At 44.9% G+C, this 25895-nt stretch overlaps 2 protein-coding genes across 2 annotated transcripts in view; one reads left to right on the forward strand and one right to left on the reverse strand.

Moving 5' to 3' along the window:
• Positions 1–21: 21 nt before the first annotated feature.
• Positions 22–18543, reverse strand: SLC51A (solute carrier family 51 subunit alpha). The gene is made up of 9 exons (XM_047752729.1): positions 18507–18543; positions 18087–18263; positions 5880–6034; positions 4363–4436; positions 3764–3922; positions 3082–3193; positions 2652–2798; positions 969–1074; positions 22–405 (listed from the first exon to the last, which is right to left on the reverse strand). Exons 1-9 carry the CDS (start codon positions 18541–18543, stop codon positions 269–271), a joined length of 1104 nt encoding a protein of 367 aa, XP_047608685.1. The 3' UTR covers positions 22–268.
• A 5534-nt stretch (positions 18544–24077) lies between these two features.
• The window catches only part of ZDHHC19 (zinc finger DHHC-type palmitoyltransferase 19), a 65275-nt gene continuing 63457 nt past the window's right edge, over positions 24078–25895 (forward strand). Inside the window, exons 1-2 of the mRNA XM_047789885.1 lie at positions 24078–25066; positions 25412–25533. Coding sequence (XP_047645841.1) covers positions 24786–25066; positions 25412–25533 — 403 coding nt within the window. The 5' untranslated portion in view covers positions 24078–24785. The remainder of the gene's footprint in view (positions 25067–25411; positions 25534–25895) is intronic.

Genomic DNA, 25895 nt, shown 5'->3' on the forward strand with positions numbered 1-25895 from the left:
ACCCAAAGAAGAATGTGCTCAGTATAGAATATCAAACTCCATCCTGTGTGTTTATTATAAAACTTAATGTACATTCCCCAGACAAGATCCTAAACAATTTCATCCTATTGCATAGTTCACCTTCATCTCTATGATCCAGTATCCATAATCTGCCAGCTCATGCTGACAATGGAATCCATCCCCATTTGGTCAAGATTGAAGGACTATAAGGAAATCTTGTACCCGTCTAATGAGTACTGTGTGTCTTTCACTGCCCAAGCCATCCACCTCAGGCTTTGAGGTTCATATCGAGGTCTGGAGAAGAGAAAGTTTCATATCCAACCTTGTCATCTTTCTTTCGGTAGTACATTCGTGTCAGCACGGTTAACAGAAAAGTCTCCAGGATGAGGAGGTGGCAGTTCATCACTGCAGCGGGGCGGGGGTGGGGGGGGAGCAAAATATAATGTAGGTTATGCTAACTTATAGAGGTGTTAGCTCACCAGCTGGCCTGGCATATGAGTTGAACAATATTTTCTCCAATTTATCCTTAAGCCAGGACGGAGAGACAATAAGTTGTCACAAGTAGCATAGCAGGTAATAGAGCCTGAACTAGAACTTGCCTAGAACTACCTCCTGCCATTTGAGTTTAGCATTAAACCCCATTTCTTTCTTATGTTGTATCAGCATGACCTTCTGCTTCCTAACCTCACCCATTCTCTACTAGGAGCTGAGGGTTGAGCCCACGGCTTCCTGGGTTGGCCATCAGGGCTGGCCGCAAGCCGTGGAAATGGAGCATTTTTCTTGTGTGATCAGAGAAATCATATCCTCCTTAGTAGAGCCTCTGCTAGATTTCCTTTCTGAGTACTCTGAGCAGAATATTCTGAGTGTTCTGAGGTTGGCTGGCCCAACTTCTGTTCTAAGGTCCTCTCCTCTCTGACCTCCCCCTCTTGCCCATCCTGGAACCGGATAAGGAGCCCCTGTGTGCTCACCTTGAGATCTGATTTTAGAGGAAAAGGGAGGCGAACAAGCAATCTGCCCGCCATTGGCCAAAACTGAGAAGATGGCTGGCTGCAGAGCAGTCAGAATAAGGAGCACCTGGAGAAAGAAGGGAGAAGTGAGAGCAGGGGGCCAGCAGCTAGGACACTGAGGCTGGCTGGCCCACCGCTGTATCTGAAATGCATCTTAGTCCTTGCCCCCTCTAAGTACACTTTCCTGAGGCACAGCCTCCTCAGGGCAGACTTGGCTTGTCCAGGCTTCTCCATCATCATCCTGGGCAGGCTTGGCTATCACAGGGCTTTCTTCCTGGGGCCTGAACCTAAGTGCTTCTGGGGCCCACATTCTTTTCTGGGTTCCTTAAGTTCCTCACTTCCTCTCTGTCCTCTCTCTTCCTACAGACCCTCCAGTTCTGCCCACTATTGTGCCTGTAAATTCACATTTCAGTGGCACCTGCTTCTTAGATGAAATGAGAATTTATGTGAAATCGCTTTGTTAACTATAAAGGAGTCATTATGCCCTGGGAGTAGGAGAAAGGCCCAGCAAGGAGACAGAAAGAATGGAGAGAGAAAGAAAAAAATATTGCTGGAAGTCATTGCATTTGGTGGAAAGGTTATCTCTGGGCTTAGAGAACGAGAAGTGTAAAATATGAACAAATGTGGCTTAGAGAATTTTCAGAAAAAGTGTGAAGATGAAAAGACAATGCGATGAAGGGAAGTGGGCTTGGGAGTAGGCAGATCTAGGCTTAAATTCTAGCCCCATCCCTTATGTGCCTTTGAGCAAGCCCCAATAATAGCTCAGTTTCCTCATTTGTAAAATAGAAATAACAGTAGCTCTTAGGATTATAGTGAGAACTTAAATGTAATTAATGTATGAAAAGTGCCTAGTAATGTATGAAAAGTAATTTATACTTGTAGCTGTAATAATACTGATGTTTCTGGTGGTGAGGAATTATGGGGTTTTTAGAAGTCATGGCTAGAAAAGAAAAAAAGCAAAGGTTTAAGAATTTAAAATTTGATAATAATATGTCATGAGTTACATTGTATCCCCCTAAATGATATGTTGTAGTCTTAACCCTCAGTAGCTCCGAAAGTGACATTATTTGAAAACAGCATCGCTGTTTTGGTTAACTAATTAGATGTAATTAGTTGAGATGAGCTCATACTGGAATAGGGTGGGTCTTTATTCCAATAAGACTGATGCCCTTACAAGAAGAAGAAAAGAGACATAAGATGCAGACACATGAGAGGAGAATGCCACATGACAATAGAAAAAGAAATTGGAGTGACACAGCCATGAGCCAAGGATGCCAAGGATTGCTGCAAGATGCCAGGAGCTAGAAATAGTCAAGGAAGGATTCTCCCCAACAGGTTTCAGAGGGAATATGGGCCAGGTAACAGCTTGATTTTGGACATCTAGCCTCCAGAATTGTGGGACAATAAATTTCTGTTGTTTTAAGCCACCCAGTTTGCAGTATTTCACTACAGCAGCCCTAGGAATCTATTACAGTACAGAAAAGCAAAAACTGGCAAAGGGCAGGGATTATTTTCCAACTCACAGGAAACCTAAGGCTTCAGAAGACTCCCAGACTCGCTTTTAGCTTTTATTAGTATCAGCTCCTAATCCCTATTATTTGCGGCTCATGATTAACCATCTTTTCTCTCTCAGGGTGTAGTTACCTGGAATAGAGCAAATTTGGCTCCTATGTTCTGCTCACCCAGGTGCAGCTTGGCTTGACGGAAAATGATGCCCAGGGCCCACAGAGCCAAGAGGGTGGACACACCGAGGAAAGTGTTGATCCATAGAGCTGTGCTCTCCTCAGAAATCTGGCGGCAGACCAGAAAGTAGTCAGTGAGGGAGGCAAGCCCTTTTCTCCTCCTTTTATTTCCACTCTCCCATGGTGGGGAAGGTAAAAAAGCCCCAAAGCCTTGGTCTCTTCCCATCTCCTCTCTCCCCATTGAAGTCCCTGAGCAGCTACTTTTCTACGGCCACCCTGTCCCCGGGGCTACCCCATCCCTGGAGCCCTAATCAAGGCATATTGGCTCCAGCTATTCCTTCCAGAGCTCAAAGGTGTTAAATGAATGCTGCCGCCCCTTACTCCTGACTTACATCTGCTGGGATGTAGATGCCGTCAGGGATGAGAAACAGGCCCACCAGGGTCAGTGCTATCTTCAAGAAGGCATACTGGAAGGGGCCCAACATCAGCAGCTGAAGCTTCTTCCTGAGCGGGGAAGGGTTAGGAGCATGAACCCACAATCTCCCCACCCCAAGAACACCTTCCTGTTCAAGACCTTCTCTAGGCTTCGGGGCTGAGGCTTGGCCACCATCATAGACATCAAGACAGTTAAATGGATGAGGACTTAAGAAGCTAGAATGTTGAGAGCATTGAAAACCCTTCTTGCCTCCCACTCACCCTCAAACCAGAATACAGCCTTTTGAGCAAGAACTGAGTGTTGACCCCAACCTCATTAACCAAAATGGACAGAAGGGGAAAGCCAGTAGCCCAAAGGCCAGTTTGCTCTGCGTGGTAAAATCTGCAGGGGGCAGCGAGCTTAAGTGTGGGAATGTTGGTGTTTTCCTTCCTCTGCTTCCCCGCCCCCTCAGTGGGTGCCCAGTGAGGGGGCCTGGCTGAGGGATGACCACCCTTTCATCACTGGATGTGTTCCCTATAAGCCTAATTCCAAGAGGCTTGAAGCAGGGCTGAGAGCGCCAGCAGAGGCTCTTGGGAGAGAACTGGCAGAGGCTAACCTGCTCCTCCAGGCGGCCTCTCCCCCTCTCCCTCCTGCCTTACCTGGTGAGTATGAGTTTGGGGCAGCAGGGGCAGCAGCAGCAGCAGGGGCCTGTGTGGACTCTCACTGGGGTGTCCTTCAGTGTCCTCAGCACTGCCTCCTGCCCACCAAAGCCTTGCACCATGACCTGCATCAGCAGGTAAATGCACATCGCGAAAAACCTGCAGTCAGGGGAGAGGTGGGCCTGTGTACTCTCAACACAGAAGGGGAGGAGGCAGCAGCCGAGGGGATGCCCCTTTGCTGCCAAAGAAAATCAGACCACAAAGGGTGCAGGGAGAGGTGGGGCTCCCTGAGGGGATCACGGTAGGGACTAGGTGTTCTGATGTGTGACCCAAGAGGAGTGAGAGAGAGGACAGTGTGGGAAGAGGGCACTTTCAAGCTATGGGGATGAAATGATGCCTGAGGATGAACTAGAAGTTCCAGAGACCCGGATTAGCACAAGTAGGAAAGAGCTAGATTCATGATCAGTTGGTTTGCAGTGATTTCTGGAAGAGGGAGGAGATAAAAGAGGACATGGACTCTGGACTCCTGGGATTAAGGGAACAGAAGGGGGCCTACAGAATGATATCCAGTCCAGCTGGGGGCGGGGCAGGACACTCACGAGGCTATGGCCATTTCCACGAGCATCAGGGCACGAGGAATCCAGAGACCAAAGCAGCAGAACACACACACTATCTGCTTGGAGAGAAGCAAGGAGCTGGTTAGGGAAAGAAAGGGGGGAGACTTCAAGCCCACCTTTTGCAGCAAGGGCTCAAGGAAGCAAAACCTAAACATTTGAGGCACCCTTACTTAAAAGTGACCAGCTAGGAAGATAACTAGTTAAATCAACTAATTTAAAAAAATTTTTTTATTTTTTTGTCTTTTTGCCTTTTCTAGGGCTGCTCCCATGGCATATGGAGGTTCCCAGGCTGAGGGTCAAATCGGAGCTGTAGCCACTGGCCTACACCACAGCCACAGCCACAGCAACGCGGGACCCAAGACGCATCTGCAACCTACACCACAGCTTACGGCAACGCCGGGTCCTTTACCCACTGAGCAAGGCCAGGGATCGAACCTGCAACCTCATGGTTCCTAGTCAGATTCGTTAACCACTGAGCCACGATGGGAACTCCAAAAAACTTTTTTTTAATTTAGCAGTCAGTTCATTCCTTATCTAGGGTTGGAGACAGCAGGTCACCTTGAGTCAGGGGCTATCTCAACCTATATCCCTGGGGTAGGAGTAGGTCATTTCATCTTTAAGGGTAAATGGATCAAGATCCAACCCTTCCTTTTCAACATCCCATGTTATTGAAGCATCTCTGATGACTTGAGATGGCACAGGCAGGTGTCATCTGGCAGGAAAGGACCTCAAGGGCTTTGTTCTTCACCCTAAACAGACTCAGAGCTCAGCACGAGTAAAGAGAAGTCCCATCTTATGGCCTGGGAGCAAGCCAAAGGCCTATCCAGTGGTGGTGGGGGTGAGTTAAAAAAGACCTGCAATGTAAGGGTACAGTGAGCATGACCCCAGAAAGAAAAATTCTTTTCCTCCTTCCTTCCTTTTTTTTCCTCTTTCTTTTCTTTTTAGGGCCACACATATGGCATATGGAAATTCACAGGCTAGAGGCGGAATCAGAGCTGTGGCCTATGCCATAACCACAGCAACGCCAGATCCAAGTCACATGTGCAATCTACACCAAAGCTTGAGGCAATGCCAGATCCTTAACCCAGTGAAAAAGGCCAGGGATGGAACCTACATCCTCACAGACACTAGTCAGGTTCTAAAGCCACTAAGCCACAATGGGAACTCCTTCTTTCCTTCTAAAAAATCACTGCTTTTCTGTACAGGAAGGAGGCTTGCTTTTTATAGCAATACTATAGCCGAGGAGGAGTGAGTGGGGCTGCTGGTGGGCTGAGCAAATTCTCCAGCTGTCTCTGCGGCTCTAAGATTTCAAATACTCCACCCCACTGCCGTTGACCTTCTAGGCATGGGGTCCTGACTGTAAACAGAGATCAAACCAAAAGCCCCACCACCTAAGGCTGTAGAGGAAGGCAGCTTGAATGGTCGAGTTTAAAGGAATCCTTAGGATGGACACTGCCTCCTCTCTAGTCCCTTTCAAAGAGCAGCTACAGGGCCCTCACCGTGGGGGCAGAGCTGCTCCAGAGAAGAGTCTTCCTCTTGATGGGGCAGCGAGTGTTCTTGTACAGGTAGACAGCAGTCTCCAGGAAGATGGTGACCGAGCCCAGGACAAGCAAGGTCATGATGCCCGTGAGGGAAATTTCCATAGGGCCCAATGCTAGAGTGGAAAGAGAGGCAGACTCCAGTGAGCTGAAGAACAGACGGAGGCGCAGAAACTGTGGGCTTCCTCACTCGATCTAAATTGCTTCACCACATGGAGAAGGACCTGGTTTAGGCTCCCCTCTATGCAGAAGATGGGATTTTTCTTTGACCTAGAGTATCCAACACGTGACTTAGAAATTGTCACTCTTCTGCATGAATGGGAGACTAGACCTAGATAATTCTAGGTATTTTCTACCTCAATGTCAGGTGCCAAGCTGGCAGACAGGGACCAATTAACATTATAATTGAGGCAGAATGTAATTCATGCTGTACTTTAGAGCTGTTTAAATTTGACTTCAAAAATTATGTCACCAAACTGGGACATTAGAAAGGGACTTTAGTGAAAGAAATGGATACAAGTAGAGACTCCAAGAACATCTGACCCATGTTGGGCTCACATGTAACCTAACATTAAATGTGTTCCAGGAGCTCTCTTTAGTGTTTCTTGAGATCATTTGAGGAGCTGTTAAAAAGTAGCTGCCCAAGGCCTATCCTCAGAGGTGCTGTTTCAATAGATCTGGGATGGATCTGGTAAGCTACATTTAAAACAAGCTCACCCCATACTGATCAGAGAATATCAAACATTTTAACAAACACCAGTGAAGCTACTCGGGCTTCACCATTGCTAATAGGAAAACATTAATACAATCACAATATGTGTTGCCGAACATTGATTCACCAATGTAACAAACAAAAGTTTCTGTGTCCTCAGTGACTAAGCCCAGACCCTCATTTATCTCCTCCCTAGATGGCAGACTCTTGTTTCCATCTCCTAACTGGCTGGATGACAGAGAAGTGGAGGGAGATGCTCAGAGTCCAGTCCAGGGTCCTGTTGCATTGGGAGTAAAGTGTGAAGACAGTATTGACTGGTCTGCCCAGTGTTTTGGTGACTGAGGGCAGCTTAGCCAGATATCACAGCTGACACCAGAACAGGGAGGAAGGAGACCATACCACAGTAAAGACCTGAGGTGGCCTCTGGGTCAGTCATACCTGGTGGCACCACAGGGAGCAACCAGGACAAAGGAGAATTTACCCCCTAAAAATATGTTGATTCTGGTGGTTCTTATCTCAGGGCACATATTCTTCTCTCTGTTTCAATTTACTTTTTCCAAGAGGCCCTTTACCCCTGACTGCAGTTAGGTCTGTGGTCCATCCAGAGGACCTGCACCTTGAATTCCTGCTCCCAAGCTGCACTTTTGAGTCAGTGGCAAGCTTTTCCTTTCTATCACAAGCCACAAAAGATAGGACAGTGCGATTTTTCTTCCTTCCTCTCCATCCCTTTCTCTACCCCCTCCCACTTGGTTAGGATACAGCCCTCTGGGTGACTAAATTCCTGGCTTGGCATGGCTATTGCTGTTGAGCTGTGTTGCCTCTTTCTCAATTACCTCCACAGATGTTGATCAAGGAGGCCCTGTAGGTTTAAACATTAAAAAAAAATGAGGCTGCAGTCCTTTATAAAAAAGATGCTTTACCAGAGCTCCTGTCGTGGCTCAGTGGAAATGAACCTGAATAGTATCCATGAGGATGCAGGTTCCATCCCTGGCCCTGCTCAGTGCATTAAGGATCTGGCATTGCCATGAACTGTGGTGTAGGTTGTAGATGTGGCTCAGATCCAGAGTTGCTATGGTTGTGGTGTAAGCCGGCAGCTGCAGCTCTGATTCATCCCCTAGCCTGAGTGCTTCCATATGCTGTGGTGTGACCCTAAAAAGCAAAAAAAAAAAAAAAAAATTTACTTTTTTTTCCTTGAAACTTTGAAAATATAAGCATCACAGAGGATTTTTTTTTAAACACAGTTTTACCCTTATACAAGAAATATGTGGATTTTAAAAAATCATGATTGTTTTATCACGAGATACATATAAAGCCTGCTGTATATCAAAATAACTCCAAATAGATTAAAATGAAAAGGCTTTAAAAGTCAAACAGGGAAAACTGAGAGAAGAAAAAAGAGAGAGAACTGTATTTTCATTAAAGCTCTGGAGAGGGACGACCTTCCTCAGCTTAGATGTAATCTAAGAAATCACAAACACTGGTCAAATCTAATAAAAAGTTTAAACTGCTGAATGTTAAAAAAAAAAAAAAAGCAAACGGACTAGGGGAAAGCATTTTTAATAAATGCGTAAAGTTTAAGAACTTTATTACATTAAAAAACAAAACAAAACAGGAGTTCCTGTTGTGGCATAGCAAAAATGAACTGACTGGTATCCATGAGGACTCGGGTTTGATCCCTGGCCTTGCTCAGTGGGACAGGGGTCTGGCTCTGCCATGAGTATAGTTGGTGCAGGTCACAGACTCAGCTCAGATCCTGAGTTGCTGTGGCTGTGGCGTAGGCCAGCAGCTGTAGCTCCAATTTGACCCCTAGCCTGGGAACCTCCATATGCCACGGGTGCCGCCCAAGGGGAAAAAAAACAAAACAAAACAGAAGGCTCTCACAAATGGGAAAAAGATATTACCACAGTTTAGGACATATGGGAAAATATTCAACCTGCCTAGTAGTCAAAGAACAAAATAACACTAATATGTTATTTTTGTTCTATTAAAATATTATGTTTAATAGCCCTAAATTGAAAAGAACTTAAATGTCTAACAATATTAAAATTATGTAAACTACTCGTGTGCCCATCATAAGAAAATCTTTGCAAACACTATAATATTTAAACTTATTAACACTCACTTTAAAAAAAAACGGAAAAATTTATTAACAGATCCACATACATATGGTGATCTGATTTATAACAAAGGCTTCACTACAATTCAGAAGGAAAGGATTTTTTGGTTGTTGTTTTTTGTTTGATTTGTTTTATTGAAGTATAGTTGATTTACAATGTATTGATTTCAGGTGCATAGCAAAGTGATTCAGTTTTATATCTATATTCTTTTCAGTTTTTTTCCCTTATAGGTTATAGGGGGAAAAGATTTTTTTCAAGAAAGTACTAGGTTAGGAGTTCTCGTCATGGCACAGCAGAAACGAATCCAACTAGGAACCATGAGGTTGAGGGTTCGATTCCTACCCTTGCCCAGTGGGTTAGGGATCTGGTGTTGCTGTGAGCTGTGGTGTAGTTTGCAGATGCGGTTTGAATCTGGTGTTGCCTCGAACTGTGACATAGGACAGCAGCTGTAGTTCCCATTTAACCCCTAGCCTGGGAGCCTCCATATGCCTCGGGTGCAGCCCTAAGAAGCAAAAAAACAAAACAAGAATTCATCAAGAAAGTACTAGGGTAACTGCATATCATTTGAGGGATAAAAAAGAACATTGATCCCTCCCTCACATCATACAAAAGCACCTAAATGTGAAAGTTAAAACAATAAAGATTTTGGAAGAAAGCAGAGAAATATACTTTAATGACTTTGAGATAGGCAAAGATCTTAGGACACAAGGAGTTCCTGTTGTGGCTCAGCAGGTTAAGATCCCAACTAATGTCATGAGGATGTGGGTTTGATCCCTGGCAGTGCTCAGTGGGTTAGGGATTCGGTGTTGCCATAAAGTGTTGCATAGGTTACAGATGCTGCTTGGATCTGGTGTTGCTGTGGCTGTGGTGTAGGACTGTAGCTGCAGCTACAGTTAGACCACTGGGAACTTTCATATGCCACAGGTGTGGCCCTAAAAAGAAAAAAAAAAAAAGGACACAAAAGCACTAATTATAAAGAAAAAATTGATAAACTACATTTCCTTAAAATTAAGAATTTCCATTTGTCAAAGGAAACCATTAAGAGAATGAAAAGGCAAGCTCAGACTGAGAGATGATATCTGCAATACAAATATGCAACAAAAGACTCATAGCCATAATATATAAAGAATTCCTATCAAAAAGAACACAATTTTTTTAAATGAAAAAAGAAAACCTAAACAGTACATTTTTAAAAGAAGGTAATCCAAATGTTAAGAATTATAAAAAGGTGGAGTTCTCGTCGTGGCTCAGTGGTTAACGAATCCGACTAGGAACCATGAGGTTGTGGGTTCGGTCCCTGCCCTTGCTCAGTGGGTTATGGATCCAGTGTTGCTGTGAGCTGTGGTGTAGGTCGCAGATGCGGCTCGGATCCTGCGGTGCTGTGGCTCTGGCGTAGGCCAGTGGCTACAGCTCCGATTAGACCCCTAGCCTGGGAACCTCCATATGCCTGCGGGAACGGCTCTAGAAAAGGCAAAAAGACAAAAAAAAAAAAAAGAATTATAAAAAGGTACTACATATCAAGAGTCATTGGGGAATTACAAATGTGAGATTCCATTAAATACCCACCAAGGGGCTGAAGTTAAAAGGACTGATGATTCTAAGTGCGGGTGAGGATGAAAAACAGTTACAACTCTCACACACTGCTGTTGGAGTGGTACTACCACTTTGGAAATCAGTTCGGTAGTATCCATTAAAGCTTAACAGACACCTGCCCTAATGACACAGAAATTCCAACCCCTGGAAACATTTAATAGAAGTGAGAAGTAGAAACAGAAATAATCAACAAAAGAGTGTTCAGAGTGGCATTGTTAATAATGGCCTAAACTGGAAACAGCCCATATATTCTTCAACAACAATACGAATAAATTAACGAATATATTCCCACGATGGAATATCACACAGCAGTAAAAAAGAATAAACCACCAATGCATGCAAAAAAAAAAAAAAAAGGATTAATCTTTTTTGGCTCCCTCATGGCATATGGAGTTCCTGGGCCAGGGATCAGATCTGAGCTATAGTTGCAACCTAAGCCACAGCTTCTGCGATGCCGGATCCTTAACTCACTGTGCTGGGCTGGCATCCCAGTGCTCCCAAGAGGCCGCCGATCCCATTGCACCACAGCGGGAACTCCAAAATGGATTAATCTTAAAACCATAACGAAGAGTGAAAGAAGCCAGGTACAAGAGTACATACAGCTTGGTTCTGTTTTTATGAATTAAAGAATAGGGAAAACTGATCTGTAGGTGACAGAGGTTAGACTAATGGTCTTTGGGAGTTCCCGTCGTGGCGCAGTGGTTAACGAATCCGACTAGGAACCATGAGGTTGCGGGTTCGATCCCTGCCCTTGCTCAGTGGGTTAACAATCTGGTGTTGCCGTGAGCTGTGGCGTAGGTTGCAGACGCGGCTCGGATCCTGCGTTGCTGTGGCTCCGGCGTAGCTACAGCTCCGATTAGACCCCTAGCCTGGGAACCTCCATATGCCGCGGGAGCAGCCCAAGAAATGACAAAAAAAAAAAAAAAGAAGAATGGTCTTTGAACAAATATCAACTAGAGGGAGTAAGAGAGGCTCTACTGGGTGCTGGAAATGTTCTATTTCTTGATCTGGGTGGTGGTTTCACAGATGTATATTTAGGTAAAAATCTATCAAATTATATACTTAAAATCATTGCCCTTTACTATGTATAATTTATACCTGAAACAAACAAACCTTTATGTGAACAAAGCAGAATGCAAGATTAACACAATAAAATTATAACCACGTTTAAAGGATTTGACCGGAGAGAAAGGTAGAAAAGAGTTGAAGGAAGGACTGAGACACTACTACCTTTACCTTACAAAATGGAAGGTGGAGAAGTACTGTCCATAGTTGGCAGAATAAGAAAGAAATTATAGATATATATATATATACAGCCATAAAGATAACCACCTATTCTGGGATGCAGGTTCAATCCCGGAGCTGCACAGTGGATTAAGGACCCCTGGCATTGCTGCAGTTTTGTCTCAGATCTGATCCCTGGCCCAGGAATCCCATATGCTGTGGGGCAGCAGAAAACACACACACACACACACACACACACACACACTAAAGTCCAGATAGGCAGAAACCAAAATTAAGTCAGTAATTTCCTTCCTTCTTTCTTTCTCCCTTCCTTCCTTCTTTTCTTTCTTTCTTTCTTTCTTTCTTTCTTTCTTTCTTTCTTTCTTTCTTTCTTTCTTTCTTTCTTTCTTTCTTTCTCTTTCTTTCTCTCTCTCTCTCTCTCTCTCTCTCTCTCTCTCTCTCTCTCTCTCTCTCTTTCCTTTTATTGGCTGTACCCATGGCATATGGAAGCTCCTGGGCCAGGGATTGAATCAGGCAGAACTTCGACCTATACCCAGCCACAGTGGATCCTTAACTCACTGTGCCAGGCCTGGGTCAGACCGGTCCATCCACCAAGTCAAGTCAGGTCATTAACCCACTGTACCACAGTGGGAATTTCTAAAAACCACTGTCCATCGTTGGGAAGGGGAGTACCGCTGGCGGCCTCTCCTTGTGAGATTCCCCCAGACCCTGCTTGACGCTTGTCCTCACCAGCTTACTGTGAGCTGAGAGGGGAAACAGCACTTCACAAAGCCGTCTAGTCAAAGCCTTTCCCAGTCATCCCTGTCCCTGACTCTTCTCTCCTCCTTGAAAACCTCCCTCCCCATGACTCCCAGAACCAGAGTCCTCCTAGTTCCCCTCCTGGCCTCTTGCCCTTGGTCTCCTCTACTGATTCCTTATCCTCTCCCACACCCTGTGACTCAATCACGTCACCTCGCCCTTTCTCTGTTATTGAGGTTTGGGATTTCCCTACCACTCCTCAGCCTCCCAACAACCACCCGAGCCACTTCCACCTCCAGGACTTTATTGCACTTGGCTTCTGCTTGTTCAGCTTTTCTCCCTGAGCTCCCTGTGCCTGGCTCCTTCTCATCACTGAGCTTTCCGCTCAAATGCCCTCCTCCGCCAGCCTGCCCTGGGTGCCCAGTGTGGTGTTATGCCCCCTACCCAGCCCCAACTGCCCCCACAGTGAGGTTATTTACATACTTATTTACTTGTTTATTGTCTGTCCCCATGGGAGCGATTGGGACTTTGTCAGGATTGTTTTCTTTTCTATTTCAAGTGCATGGAATGTAACTGTAATTATTTATTAAATGAAAGAAATGAGAATTCTGTCATCTCCATTTTTAGGCTTTTTCAGGAAACAAGGCTTAGAGAGCCGAGTACCTTGCCCCACAGTCACAGAGCCCAGAGCTGGGATTTAAACCCAGGCATTCCTTGCTGACTCTTGGTATGTGTTCACAGAGATAGGGGAGGAAATGTGGAATGATATAAACAATCAAATGCAGCCCTAAATTGTTGCTTAAGTTTATGAGAAAGAGGGAGTGAGGCATATTCCGACCATTCAATACAGAAATGTCTTTGCAGTTTCTTGTATCTACTGACTTTGGGGCTCTACTCTTTCTCATTCTTGCAGTTTCTACAGGCTCTTGTATGCACTTCCACAGCGCAAAAGCTGAGAAAGAGAAATCCCTTCACATCCGTAGCCTGACACATCTACTCTACACCAAACTCATGTCTTCTTTTTTTCCTGCATCTTAATGGAACAAAAGTATTCTATGGCTCAAGGGTTTTCAGAAATACTTTAAGCAAAGTTAAACACGTGTCTTTCCTGCAAAGTATACCAAGTTTTAAATCTGATTTATATTGTTACTTTCCAAAAGGAGGTTATAGAATATAGCTTTTATAAAACTTCTTTTTCTTCCTTCCTTCCCTCCTTCCTTCCTTTTTGTCTTTTTAGGGCCACACACTTGGCATACAGAGGTTCCCAGGCTAGGGGATGAATTGGAGCTGTAGCCACTGGCCTACACCACAGCCACATCAACACCAGATCTGAGCCACGTCTGGGACCTACACCACAGTTCACGGCACAATGCCAGACCCTTAACCCGCTGAGCGAGGCCAGGGATTGAACCTGAGTGCTCATGAATACTAGTCAGATTCGTTTCCACTGAGCCACTACAGGAACTCCCCAGACTTATTTTTTCTACAGGCTCTTTTCATGGAGCACTCCTGGGGATTAGTATTCCAAGGAACACACTTCTGGAAATGCTTATCTAACTGACCTGTTGGAATACAATTATACCTTTGGCAACAAGGCAAATTTCTCACTCTATCTGTAATAGTGAAGATTACTTCTTTAAATAATGAAAACAATATAAGAACATTAAAACTTTGCAAAAAGGATATCACCCATAATCCTAGCTTGTTCCTAACCAAAAGTTATTTTCATTCTTGCATATTTATTTCCATGGAGGTTAAGAGCATAGGCTCTGAGTGCAAAGTAAAACTCCATTTATTGCTTGCCCTCTAATCTTGTACAGGTTATTTATCCTCCAAGTAAACTTCTTAGCATGGCATGCAATATTCGCTCAATAAAAAGTAGCTTTTAAAAACCTCCTGGTTGGAGTTCCCTTCGTGGCTCAGAGGTTAATGATCCCGACTAGGATCCATGAGAATTCGGGTTCGATTCCTGGCCTTGCTCAGTGGGTTAAGGATCTGGTGTTGCCGTGAGTTGTGGTGTAGGTCCCAGACGAGGCTCAGATCTGGTGTTGATGCGGCTGTGGCGTCAGCCGACAGCTACAGCTCCAATTCGACCCCTAGCCTGGGAAATTCCATATGCAGCCAGTGCAGCCCTAAAAAGCTAAATAAATAAATAATTTTAAAAAGATAAATGAAAACATTCTGGTTAAAGTGTACTCATATTGTATTACTGGAATCATGCTGTAAAAATGTTGTATTCTGTTTTTATTATCTAACATTTTCTCACAGCCCATCAAAAATAATTTTTATAATTATTTTTAAAATTATAAAGTTTTCAAAAATAAAGAGAATAATAGAACAAATATTAATACACCCATAATCCATTTTAGAGAGTGTTACTATATTGCCAATTTTGCTTAAAAAAATATTCTTGGAAAAATAAAACATTACAGATGTATTTGATGGCCCCTGTATTTACGTCCTGGATCCTTTTCCCTTTTCTTCCTCATGTGCCATGGCGAACTACCATCTGAAGTTAGTGTGTACCTTTTCCTGTATGGTCTAATTTTTTATAGCATATGTACATACTCAATATATTATATTGTTTTTTTTTTTTTTTTGGTCACACTCACAGCATGCAGAAGTTCCAGAGATTGAAGTGGTGCCACTGCAGTTGCTGGATCCTTAACCCACTGAGCCATGTGGGAACTCCTGCTTTGCATTTTTTAAAAAAAATCTGTATCAATGGCATTATGCTGCGAAATGCTTTTCCACTCAACATTGTTTTCATGGTTATTATTTTCATTGTGACAAACAAATGCTACCATAGGCATTCTTAGATGTGTTGCCTTGGCACGTGTGGAAGAGTTCTCTATTCAAACACTTGGAATTGCTCGGTTGTAGGAGATAGACTCTTCAGTGTTAAAGGTATCTAATCACTCCTCAAAGTGGTTGTACCAATTTATAATCCCACCAGCAGTCGCTGAGAGTTCATTTTGCCTCAAACTCACCAGCACGTGGGACTTCTAATTTTTTGCCTTTGAGAAAGTAGTGAAATGATATTTCATTGTTTAATTTGAGGTTCCCCAATTCCCTACAAAACAGATGACCTTTTTGTACATTTCATGGCCATGTGACTTTCCTCTTCTAGTATGAATTGTGTGATCATCTATTTTTTTCCAATTTTTATCAGGTAATTTTTCTTATACTGATCAATCATCCTATGTTGGTTTTAAGGCTTGAACATATTTTCTCCCAGATTTGGTTTGGCTTTGAACATGTTTCTAGTGTTTTCACTTGCACAGAAGTTTGTGTTTTCATTTGCATGGAAGTTTGCATGTAATCAGTCTTCATGATCATTTGTGCTTTCTTGTGTTTTAAGAACTTATTCTTTGCTTCTAAACATAAAGATATCTTTCCATACTTTATTTTGTAAAAATGTTTGCATTTTACATTTAGGTACTTAATCTATCTGGGTTAGGCTATGTTGGAGCTATTTTCATGCTTATTTATTTGCCATGAGGACAGGCAATGGTCAAGCGTCATTTCTTGAAAAATCCATCCTGCACCACTGATGTGTATAGCAAGTCCCTAAGTGGGCATGCGTCTATTTCTGGACCCTCTATTCTATTTCATTTTTCTGATGTCGGGTCCCTTGCAGTTCATTAATTGCTTTAATTACTCTAGTCTTACTATATCTAAGTCTTAATATCTGGGAGGGCACATACTCTCCTTACTATTTTTCAAAATTGCCTTGGCTTTTCTTAGCCCTTTACTCCTCCATGTACATGTTTGGATAAGTCCATTAAAAAAAAATTCCTGTACGGCTTACCTTTGCAATCATATCACGGGCATTTCAAAAAACAAATATTACTGAAAGGTTCAATAGTTCTTCCAGAATAAATCTTTCTTCAATGGCATTTAATTTCAGGAACAACCGAGTTTATGATTGAAGGAAGAAGTTTTGCCACATCCTCCCGTGGGCGCCTCTCCCTGACTCTCCTAGTTCCCGTCAGTGTCATCACCACTGTCCAGATTCTTAGAGTCTTCTTTTCCTTCACTTATCTTGTTTAAATATTTACCAGATTGCCTGCTCTTTCTTAAGATTGCCTATATTTTCTATTCTTCCCTTCCTTTCCCTGACACTGCTCTGGCTCAGACACTTGTGCCTCATGCTAGGCTGGGGCAATAACCTCCAATTTATACCCCTGCCTTTCAAGGCTCTTCCCCCAAAGTCCATCTGGATTACTGATTAATGGTCCTGAGGGACTATCCAGCCCCTCCCAATCTCAGAACCCTCAGAGGCTCCTTCTGCCTGCAGGATAAAGTACAGCTGCTCTGCCCAACACACATCAGGCCCCACCTTACCTGCCCAGCCCTCTCAATTGTCCCCTGCCTCCCCATCAATAATCTTGAATCCTGCCAGATCCACCTCCTCAATGTCTGTTGAACTATCCTGCTCATTCTTTCTCCACCCCAACCCCAGGAGTGCCCACCACCTGTTCCCCACGCTAACTGCTACCCTCCACCAGGCAACAAGGCAGCTCCCCAGACCACCAGACCCAGAAGAGTCTCCTTGCTTTGAACATCTTTGGTGCTTCTATTTGCATATTTTGTAGCAAATAAATGTGAGATTCATTTCTACTGTTTAAGGCAAGGTTTCTCAATCTCAGCACTATTGACACTTTGGCCCAAATAATTCTCTGTTGTGGGGACTTTCTTTTGTTTCCAAGGCAATGGTCCTGACTTCTACCCACTATATACCAGTGGCACCCTCTAGTGGTGCCAAGTGAAACGGCTTCCAGGCATTGCCAAAAGTCTCCTTGGGACAAAACTCCCTCTGGCTGGCAACACTGGTGTGAGGGAAGACTTGTACCACCAGCTGCACTCTCTGAGCTAGAGGTCCCTGCTGGATCTAGCATCTGCCTACTGGCATGAACCACCGAGCCGCTATAAAGCCTCTCTGGACACCCTCTGGTTCAGAGCGTCTGAAATGAGGCTGAATACCAGCCAAGGACATAGCCATGTCTCCCTCCTAGTGCACACTGACCACATCCTGCTGTCCAGGAAGAGGTGATCACATCAGGAAGGAGGCTGGGTAGAGCGTTAAGGGTACCACAGAGACTGACTATTATCATCAACGTCTAGGAGGTAGGTAGTCATGCAGTAGGAAAACAATACGAACTCTGAACACGAGCTACATTTGCTATCAAGAAGCCAGGCTCATTGGATTGTCAAGTTTTAGGTGTCCAGGGAATAAGCAGAGTGCCTTCCTCTGCCTTTCACTTTCAATTCAGTAACAAGATCTAGTGGCCAACACGGTCAATCATGTTACGGGTTCACCTTCGTTTTCAGGACAGTGCCCATAATAACCCCTATAAAATGACATAGATCCTTTCCTAAGGAGGCTGTTGTGTGGGCTCCAAGAGGATTCTATGAGGCTTGGATCATTTGGGCGTCAACTCAAGTCCCTGGGTGGCCCTGAGGTCTGAAAAATATTACAGGCCAGTGTCTCCAATTTGAACTGGGGATGCTCCACGTGCAAGTTTGTCTCCAGGCCAGGATGTCATGGCCCTCTTTTGGCCTTTTGTCTCCTTGAGGAGTTGTTCTTCTCCCAGGTTTTTATCATGATAGACAGACACTGGGCCAGCCATCCTCCCAGGCCCTCCCGGCTGGCCCGCTCAGGACCAGCTCTCCTCAGGTCTTCTCAGCTATCCTGACTCTCCACTGGGATGCTCCGTTTTTCCTCCTTTCAGTTCCCTCTGGGGAGGGTCCCTGACTCACCTCTCAGAAGCTGAGATGCAGTGGGAGGGTAAGTGAAGCAGACGGAGGGGATGCTGTAATTGACTTCCAATATCTTCAGAAGATCCGCCGTGTACCTGGAGAGACACCAGCCTGTGTTCAGAATGTGGGGACTCGGGGAGAGGGGAAGGTAGCGGAGGAGACACAAAACGACAGTCCCTCAAACACTCCTGGGTTCAGGGAACTTGTCCATTTCCCCTCATGTCCCTGATTCTTGGAGGGAATGGAGAATCGGCCCAGGATGATGTGCAAGGCAGGCTGCCGCCTGGGCCAAGAACAGGTCTGGCTGCAGTCCTCAGAAAGCCCACAGACCATTTTCTCCACTGCCACTGGGGTAGCAGCCCAAGGATTTGCTAAGGAGAAAGAGCAGGGTCCCAGAGAACTAGTGCTCAGAAATAGTACCAGGAATGGGTCCCCAGCTGGTCAGGGCTCTGGGCATGCCCCCCCATCACCCCCACCTCTGAGATCTTTTTCTCCCTGGTTGGGGGACAAAGCCAAGGCTCTGAGGGGTCACACACTGGCCTTCCGGGACAGCTAGACCATTATCAGTCCTGTCTCATTCTGTGTGCTGGCAGCCAAAGGGCCCTGGGAGGGGGGGAGGGCCAGGCCAGAGGGATAGGGGCCCCCGCTGCTTAGCAACAGGCTCCTGGCTCAGAGCCTGCCACCCTCACTCACCTGGGGTCAAGCTTTATCTGAGTCCTGTCTGGATCCATTGTCTTTGTTGGCTTTCCAGGCAGGCACCAAGAGTGAAGGAGGGGCGGGCAGGTCGGGCCCCTGAGGGAGGCAGCTCTGCCGGCCCTGCTGCCCGCTGCACTGGGTTGTGGGAAGGTGGAGTGGCTGGGTCTTTCCTTCTGGCTCCCTCCCACCTCTGGCCTCCCGTGCCCACAAGTTCCTATCTCAGAGTTCACCCTAGAGGAATTTGATCCCCTCAGCTGGCTAGGTTCCCTGACTCCTGACTCCTCCCTGTCCTTAGGTGTGGCTCCGCCTCCTCCCTCCCACGCATGCCTTTGGCCGCCCCTTGCCCCCAGCCCACCCTCATCCTACATCCCCCCCCCCCACCCAGGAACCTTCTAGGGAGGTGGTAGAGGCAAAATCCTTGATCCTTCCCGCAGTCCCCACTTGGTTAGCAACCCCCTACCCTCAGAACCTGGCTGGAACTCAGGCTCTGTCCCCCAGGAGATGGATGAGTCGAGGCCGAAGCCTTGACTGTGCTGGTGCTGTTGGCTTGATGTGTGGAAGGGAGGACCAGCTGGATAATCCAGACGAGGTCCATGGAGGTTTCCCAAACCCCGGCTCACAACGTCCTGATGACAGGCTTATCCAGCCCAACAGCCCCCAAAGATGCAGCAAATGGGGCAGGGGTCGGGGGGTGGGGGGAGACGAATTGTATTTAAGAGGCAGAGTTGCTGAGTGAGATTGCTGGGCATTTTGATAGATTCTGAAAAAGACACACTGTATGCTTACGAACGACTGTATTGACTGGTGTTTTCTCTTCTCTCTCCAAATAGATTTAAACCTATTTGAGGCCAAGCATGGTACCCCTAGGTTCCCAGCACAGGACCTCACACATACTAAATGCTTCTTAGAATTGGTTGCATGACTGATACAATAATAAACTCACAGCCACAGCAGCTAATATCTATTGAGTTTATGGTGCCCCAGGTGCTGTAGGAAATGCCCTCTGCCTCTTATCTCATTTAAACCTTACAACTACTCTTAGAAGGTAGATGCTATCTTTATTTCCATGTTGCAGATAAGGAAACTGAGGCTCAGAGAAGTTATGATACCAGGTTGAATAGAAAGCCATGGAGGTGTGAAGAGAAGCAGAAGGGACCTGGGTTAGGAGATCTGTTGAGGCTCAGATGAAGTTTCTAATAGTTTTTTTTTTTTTTTTTTAAGGGCCCATGAAAAAATAGAAAAAAAATTTAAAAAGGGCCCATGAGAGAGTCAAGGGAGAAGTTCTGGGAAGGCAAAGGAGTTTGCCCGGTTCTGGGTTGGTGAGTAAATACAGTCAGAGGGAGCAGTTACGGAGTTACTGGTACCAAGGGGACTCCATACTCCTGTCCCAAAGCACCTCAAACTATCTCCCTCCTCCTAAAGTACAGTTCTCTGGGAAGGAGAGACCCAGGAGAGTGACCCAGGAATCTCAGGGGGTCAATGACCTCCTAAGGTGGAGGTGAGGGTGCAATGAGTAAGACAAGGGCACTAACCTCCAGAGGGTCAGTTGCCCGGGTCCTGCCCTAGCGAAGACATAGGCTGACTCAGCTTCCTCAAACCATTTCCACAGGAACACTCCCCAGGTCATTCATCTCTGGCCTGGTGAGAGGCCTTGCGTTTAATCGCCCAGAGCCTTGAACTTTAGACTTCCCTAGAGCAGAACACAGGGAGCTGAGGGTGTTCTCCAAAACTTCGGGCCAGAAGTGGGGGTCGGGGAGGCAGGGGAGGAGGGCCGATGGGCTAGAGGGAGTCGGAAAGGGAAGGCTGCTAGCTGACGCTCATGTTCCTGCAGCTGGGCGGTAGCGGCTGGGAGGCCCAGGGGAGAGCCGGATAATCCTCAGGATGGAGGGTGATGGAGGGAAAAAATGGCAGGGTGTTGGTGAGAAGAGTGGGTTTTAGCTCCGATGTGGTACTTCTGCCCTACTGAAGTCCCTAAGTGGCCACTTCCTGTAAAGCGTGACCCATGGATGAGTTAAGGCCAGGCTATCCATAGCTCAGGCATGGCAAGGAGATGAGCTGGACCAGCCAATCAGATGCTTCTCTTGCTAATTTTGGACTGCTACCTGTCAAACGCTGATTTTTAGACTCAAGAGGAACAAATACTTCATTTCATCTTTTGGTTTAAATTTCCCCCCAAATTCATTTGATAACATGACATCTATTCCTTCAGTTTTGACTTTCTCAGTGTAAGGATCATTTTTTTTTCTTTTTGTCTTTTTAGGGCCACACTTGCAGCATATGGAAGTTCCCAGGATAGGGGTCCAATCAGAAGTGCAGCTGCCAGCCTACACCACAGCGTAGCAAGCCAGATCTGAGCCACATCTGTGACCCATACCACAGCTCACAGCAATGCCGGATCCTTAACCCACTGAGCAGGGCCAGGGATGGAACCTGCATTCTTATGGATACTATTCGGGTTTGTCACCACTTAGTCACAACGGGAACTCCTAAGGGTCATTTTTGAAAGAAAAAATAAACAAATCATGAATTTCATCTGCTTTCCTCAGGGGTCCTCCATCATTTGATATTTAAAGGTCCTCTCTCTTTTATAAAATTTCTTATTGAGATAAAATTCATGTACTGTAACATTCACATAACACATAAGTGTATAATTCAATGGTTTTTAGTACATTCATAATGTTGTGCAACCATTACCATTAATCTAACTTTTTTCTCTTTTTTTTATTACTCAAAAGAATTTATCACATCTGTAGTTGTATAATGATCATAACAATCTGATTTCACAGGATTTCCATCCCACAGCCCAAGCACATCCCCCCACCCCCCAAACTGTCTCCTCCAGAGACCATAAGTTTTTCAATGTCTGTGAACCAGCATCTGTTCTGCAAAGAAGTTTCATCTGTCCTTTTTTCAGATTCCACATGTCAGTGAAAGCATTTGATGTTGGTGTCTCATTGTATGACTGACTTCACTTAGCATGATCGTTTCTAGGTCCATCCATGTTGCTAAAATTGCTGGTATTTTGTTCTTTTTGATGGCTGAGTAATATTCCATTGTGTATATGTACCACATCTTCTGGATCCACTCCTCTGTCGATGGACATTTAGGTTGTTTCCATGTTTTGGCTATTGTAAATAGTGCTGCAAACCATTAATCTAACTGCACAATATTTTCATACCCCCAAAGAAAACTCATACTTCCCAATTCCTCTTTCCTCCCATCCCCTGGCAACCATTAATCTACTTTCTATCTCTAAGGATTTGTCTGTTCTGGACATTTCATCTATATAAAATCATACAGTGTGTGGCCTTTTATATTGGACTTCTTTCATCTAGCATAATGTTTTCAAGGTTTATCCATATTGTAGCATGTCTCACTACCTCCTTTTATGGATGAGTAATATTCCATTGTATGGACATACAATTTTTGTTTTATCAGCTAACTCATTTATTTATCAGCTAATGGACATTTGAGTTGTTTCCATTTTTTGGCTGCCACTTTGCTGAACTCATTTATTAACTCTGAGTGTGTGTGTGTGTGTGTGTGTGTGTGTGTGTGTGTGTTCTTTAGGGTTTTCTATATACAGGTCATGTCATCTGCAAATGGAGATAGTTTTACTTCTTTCTTTCCAATGTGGATGCTCTTATTCTTTTTCTTGCCTAATTTTTCTAGCTAGAACTTCTAGAACAATGTTAAATAGACGTGGCAGAAGCAAGTGTACTTATTTTCTTTCTCATCTAACAGGGAAAGTTTTTAGTCTTTCACTATTAAGTATGCTAGCTGTGGGTTTTTCATTAATTCCCTTCATCAAGTTGAGGAAGTTCTCTTCTATTCCTAGTCTGCTGAGGAATCATAAAAGGGTTCTGCCAGATGTATTTTCTGCATTGAGATGATTGTGTTGTTGTTTTTTTCCCTTCATTCTATTAATATGAAACAGACATTGATTTTTGTATGTTGAGCCAATCTTGCATTCTTGGAATAAATCTCAGTTGGTCATGGCATGTAATTCTTTTAATGTGATGCAGGATTCAGCTTGCTAGTATTTTGCTGAGGATTTTTGCATCTATATTCATGAAGGATATTGGTCTGTTTTGTGTGTGTGTTTGTGTGTTTAATGTCTTCATCTGGATTTGATATCATGGTAATATTAACTTCATATAATGAGTTAGGAAGTGCTCTTTCTTCTTTTTTGAGAAGGGCTGGAGTTCCCTGGTTAACTTCGAGTATAATTTACCATTGAAGGCATAGGCCATTTTTTTTTTTTTTTTTTTGGTCTGGGCACTTTTCCTTCTAGGATACTTTTTATTTTTAAGTATTATAAATCAAACTTTACATACACACACACACACACACACACACACTCCTAATGAACACTAGATAATTACCTTCCAAATTTATTTTTATTCTTTGCTAATGTATATAATACTTTTACATAGTTGTAATCAGTGTGCAGATTTTCTTTTGGGTCCAGCTTTTAAATTTTTGATTTAACATTTTTTTCCCACACACAAGTTCCATCGATATAGTTCACATATGTCTCAATAGTCCATCAGACTAATCTCTAGAATACCACAGAAAGATAAAATAATCAGAGTCAAATAATATCTTTGCATCATGAAGGATATGTTCCAGTCTAAAAGGTAGTTTTTAGCCATAGGAAGAGCCAACTGTGATAAATCATCAGGGAAATAGTTGATGAAGTATGTGCTATAAGTCCTTGAAGTAAAATGAAGTCGTTATTTTTTTGGCACTATATTATATTTTAAAATATCATTTGGCTAGGCCATTCTTTTTTTTTTTTTTTTTCCTTTTTCAGTGACAACCACAGCATATGGAAGTTCCCAGGCCAGGGATCAAATCCAAGCCAGAGCTGTGACCAATGCCACAGCTGCAGCAACACTGGATTCTTCACCCACTGCACCAGGCTGGGCATCATACCAGTACCTCCACAGAGTCAAGCCAGGTCATTAACCCACCGTACCACAGTGGGAACTCTTAGGCCATTATTTTTTGAAGAGTCTACCATTTTGTCAAACTTATTGATTTCCCCTTCAGTTTTAAGCTGTTCTAGACTACTGCTTGTTGGTTGATGATTTTGGGGCCATTTAAATGCTATTCTATACAAAACCCTTCAAAACCCCAAATAAATAAACAAAACAAAAACAAACAAGGAATTCCCCTTGTGATGCAGTGGGTTAAGAATCCCGGGTCTCCACAGCTGTGGCATAGGTCACAGCTGCAGCTCAGATTTGATCCCTGGCCCGGGAACTTCCATATGCCGTGGGTACAGCCAAAACAGACAGACAGACAAACAAAAAGCTTATAGTGTGGGAATCCTCCAAATACAGAGTGGTTCTGACGCTCACTAGCTAAAACAAATGACAAACATCAGCTATATGTAACAGAAACCCCAGTTATTTTCTCACATAATAAGCAGCTCAGAGGGAGAGAGTTCAAGGCTGGGGCAGTGACTCAGTATCATCAGTGTCATTCTGTCTGTGCCCCATGTCGACTTATTGCCTAATGGGTCAAGGTGGACCCCGCCAGCATGTTTAGGTTCAAAACAGGAAGAAAGGGACAGAGCTGTACCAACTGTGTCCTTTTCCCTTTTATCAGGAAAGCAAAAGCCTTTCTAGAAACATCCACTTATGTCTTATTGACCAGAATTGTATCATGAAGCCAACCCTGGAAACGAGGGACAATTTAGCTGCCTCCTCCTGCAAAGTGTGATTTTGTAATGACGAAATGGAAAAAATGAAGCTAGAACAACGAACACCATTTTCTTCAATTAGCACCAAACCTAAAGGGCGAGTAGAATCAGCTACTCTCTCCCCACCATGTGTTTCTCTAATGTCATGTGTTCTCCAAGCTGACCTCCCAGCGACAGGACCTCTCAGGCCCTAGTACCAGTATGTGCGGGGGGTTGCTGTTGGAAGTGACAGTCACAGGCTGCAGACGGTTCTACAGGAGAGCCCCTCGCCCCCATTCTCCTCGGCCTCTGTGATGTCACACTGGGGCTTCTTTCTTTCCACCCTGGGCTGTGCTTCCGAGGCTGCTGTGGCATGGAGCTCCTGGAACCGGCAGAGGGGAAGGAGCCTACTGTCTCTGATCTCCCCTGGGTGCACGGGAGGTCCAGCCATGCCGCTCGTGAAGGATGCCATGCCCCTTGTGAAGGAGCCCCATTCCCCCCCTCAGGCCCCCCTCCCCTGGATGCTCCCAAGCTTGTTTGCCGCTTTCAACGTGGTGCTGCTGATCACTTTCAGTGGCCTCTTCTTCGCATTCCCGTGAGTCTCCCATACAAACTGGCAGCGAGGATCCTTACAAAGCAACAGAAAGGAAAACAGATCATGGCAGTAGGGACGCAGGGGGAGCACTGAAGAGGGGTCAGGGAAGGGAGGATATTCAAGGCAGAGGGAACCGAATGTGCAAAGCACAGAGGTGTAGAGTGCCTTGGGAGCTGCAGGTGGCTGGTAACACTGGGTGATCTTTGGTGGAATCTCTATGCATTTGTCACTAGCCTGGATATTTAGAGCAGGATTTAAGGTCTGAGGGTTCTGACCAGGCTAACTGGGTCCTGGGGGGAGCTTTAGGTCACCCCAGATCATGGCTGAATCCTCCTCTGGTCTCAGGTGCAGGTGGCTGGCCCAGAAGGGGGAATGGGCCTTTCCCATCGTCACAGGCCTCCTCTTTGTCCTCACCTTCTTCAGTCTCATTTCACTCAACTTCTCAGACCCTGGCATTTTGCATCGAGGTGAGACACTGGCCCCCTGAGAGAAGGAGGTAGCGCCTCAAGGGATCCTGCCAGCAAGGATAATTCCTAAAGTGCTCCTCCCGTCTCCCCACCTGGGGCCTCAGGATCCCTTCACCCCATGTCCTCATTCCCTTAGGACCTGCATCTGGCACTTCATTTTCTTGAGCCATGGAGAGGTGGAAAAGCAGAATTTTGGAGGTCTTCCAGTTGCCTTGGAGGGGAGGGCCAGCAGAGGAGAGAAGCCAATTCTTCAAAACAACTTTTCTTTTTTCTTTCTTTCTTTCCTTTTTTTCTTTTTTCTTTTTCCTCATTAGGGCCACACCCTGGGCATATGGAGGTTCCCAGGCTAGGGGTCCAATTGG

Source organism: Phacochoerus africanus, chromosome 1, assembly GCF_016906955.1.
Source record: "Phacochoerus africanus isolate WHEZ1 chromosome 1, ROS_Pafr_v1, whole genome shotgun sequence".
Classification (NCBI taxonomy): domain Eukaryota; kingdom Metazoa; phylum Chordata; class Mammalia; order Artiodactyla; family Suidae; genus Phacochoerus; species Phacochoerus africanus.

Coding starts and splice junctions, on each gene's coding strand:
- SLC51A (XM_047752729.1), bottom strand. CDS start 18,543: ATGCCCAGAGCCCTGACCAGCTGGGGACCCATTCCTG. Junction 18,264..18,506: donor CAGCTGGGGACCCATTCCTG/GTACTATTTCTG, acceptor GGAGTGTTTGAG/GGACTGTCGTTTTGTGTCTC. Junction 6,035..18,086: donor TGCATCTCAGCTTCTGAGAG/GTGAGTCAGGGA, acceptor TTTCCACTCTAG/CATTGGGCCCTATGGAAATT.